This window comes from Acanthisitta chloris, unplaced genomic scaffold (genome assembly GCF_000695815.1).
Source record: "Acanthisitta chloris isolate BGI_N310 unplaced genomic scaffold, ASM69581v1 scaffold5396, whole genome shotgun sequence".
NCBI classification, from domain to species: Eukaryota; Metazoa; Chordata; class Aves; order Passeriformes; family Acanthisittidae; genus Acanthisitta; species Acanthisitta chloris.
In genome coordinates this window covers 55594-58087 of record NW_008677508.1, presented here as the reverse complement: position 1 = coordinate 58087, position 2494 = coordinate 55594, and the positions used below count along the sequence as shown (strand labels likewise).

At 52.3% G+C, this 2494-nt stretch overlaps 1 protein-coding gene across 1 annotated transcript in view; it reads right to left on the bottom strand.

Moving 5' to 3' along the window:
* RUSC2 (RUN and SH3 domain containing 2) overlaps positions 1–2494 on the bottom strand; it is a 15607-nt gene that overhangs the window by 8040 nt on the left and 5073 nt on the right. The window contains 1 exon segment of the mRNA XM_009076522.1: positions 602–745. Within this exon segment, the coding sequence (XP_009074770.1) occupies positions 602–745 (144 nt within the window).

Sequence of the window (2494 nt, the reverse complement as noted above, 5' to 3'; positions counted from 1 at the left end):
GCTGCCACCTGGTAGTCACCCACACATAGCAGGCAAAGGCATGGAAACCCTCCTGCACATCCCTTACCTCTGAAATGATAAGGAGTCAGCTGTCAAATCCCCAGCCCTGCTCCTAACATGGGTCCCATCACAGACACATCTTGCCCTACTTTGGAATCTTTTCTCCTGCCCTTTTATATAACTTATCATATAGGACCAAACAGATCTTTTACCTAAATTACAAATTCTCAGATTAGCACATTTGCAGCATCAGACAGATATAGAGATCTATCCTTGGGGTGGCAGCATGTGTGGGTCACACTCCTGTGCCTGTCTGCTCTCTCTCTGCCCTTTCTTGTGCACTTAAGATCCTTTCTAATCATACTTTCTGGGACAAGCAGCCCAAACACACTCCGTGGCACATTGCATGGTGCAGCAAACACAAGAACTGCTGCATAAACAGCCATTGGTCCAGTGGGACATGTAGTTACAGTGCTACAGTACAAAAGGGCAAGGAAAGAAGTTATTATGTCTACAGAGATGAGATGAGACAGAGAGAAGCACAGTTTGCTTTATGTTGCACTACACCACACTGTCATCCACAAGAGATGCACGCACTCACCCTTCTTCTGCAGCAAGTCGATGGAGATGGACTCTGTGTTGCCATCTGGGGAGAGGCAGAACTCAGCAGGGGGTTTCTCTGCTAGTGAGAAGTAGTCAGGGAAGAAGTCAGTGTAGGTAAGCTGGAGTTGCCTCATAGACTGTCCTGTGGGGCCAAAACAGAGGGGAGAAGGATGAGCCCCAAACCCTAATACCAAAGCCTCTCCTACATTGTTTGCTCTTCTCAAGCAGCAGAGTGGGTTGGGACAGTAAGGCTATAAGCTTGTTACTCCCACAGCAATCATTTGCAATTTATGCCTATTACAGTTCACCTCCACAGCCCACCCAACATCCAGGTCCAGCTTGACTGGGGGTCCACTGGCTCTGGAAGATGCTGTGGGAGGTTTACTCTCATGGGCTGGTGCTAAGGGAAACCTTGGCACACCAGAACCTCTGTGCTGCTGTGTGGGTAGACCCAGCAAGCAGGATCAAAAGTGAGCACAGACAGACACACACAGGCAACAAACTGCATGTGTGCTGCTGCTCCCCTGGGATGGCTTCTGTTTTTAAGGGGTGGCTTCCACAGGAGTTCTTCCCCATGCTTGACTTCCATCTGTTTGACTCCCTGGCTCTGTGCTAGGCATCTTCCCTTGAAGGATGGATAGAGAAACATTTTGGATTGGCAGAGTGAGGTGCAGGGCTTTGAGGAACTACCTCCATGACTTGAGGCTCCCCTCCCACAGACAGACAACACTGCTCTCCCCATAGGACTCTCAGAGGTTCAGTCAAAAGCAGCCCTTCCTGCACAGGTTTTGCAGGACAGGGAAGACCTTAAGGGTGCAGCAAGGAGAAGATAAGAGCCACATGGAGCTCTACACTGTTGCCAGCTGCCCCATGAAAGCTACAGCCCAGCATGCTGCCAGAGCTGGGGCAGACAGTCAGGCACTATGGTGCACAGACACACAATCTCCAAGGGCCAAAACTCCTATATGAGGCATGAACTACAGGCTGACCACAGTCCAGGAGCACTTCATGAGGCCTGACCAGGCTCTTGGGCCATTTGCTTTCCCTTTCAATCCAGTCCAGAGCTGGACCTGACTGCTCTCATCTCATGGAGAAGAGAGGCTCCACACAGATTATAACCATCAGTGAGGCAATTTTTACCTTCCTCTTGAACCCTCTGGCCCCACTATAAGGAGATGCATCACCGCTCCTGCTCTGAGCAGGCAGAGCAGTGATGAATCCAGGCTGAACCTAAGCCCCAAGGGATACTGAACCTGAGCCCCAAGGTCACCTCCCAAGACCCCCAGCAGAAAGACAGTGCGCACCGTTCAGCTTGCAGTGGAAATGGCTGGTGCTGAGAGCGCCAGGGAGCTCAAAGATGGGGTTGCCCCGGTTCAGCCGAGGCTCTTGCTGCCTCCTGTCCAGGCTGCCTGCTAAGCTGGGCAGCCCTGAAACGCGGTCCAGACCCAGGGGGTTCCTCCGCCTGTACTCCCGCCACTTCAGCGCTTGGGGAGAGAGGTGGTTCGCTAGGATGCCGCAGGCAGTGAGCACCGGACGGGAGGATGTGAGCAGGCAGGAGGATGTGGAGGGGAAATGGGAAGAGAGAAGAAGAGATAGGAGGACAGAGAAAGAGAGACAGCACATTACTCAGAAGTCCGGCAGCATTTCAGACCATTAGCACATGCACATGGAGCTAGAGGCCACAGCCTGGCAGAACAGGGCAGGAGCCTGGTAGTTCTCATGGCTGTAGGCATAGAGGGAGCAGGTTGGGGTGCAAGCACCTATAATGGGGTGCTGTAAGATCAGCAGCCCACACTGCCTTCCCTGGAGACAGAGTGTAAAAGTTGGGACTGGAGGGACATGCTCTGTGTAGATCTTTCTGCAACACCCAGATGCAATTTTAGCCTAGGCT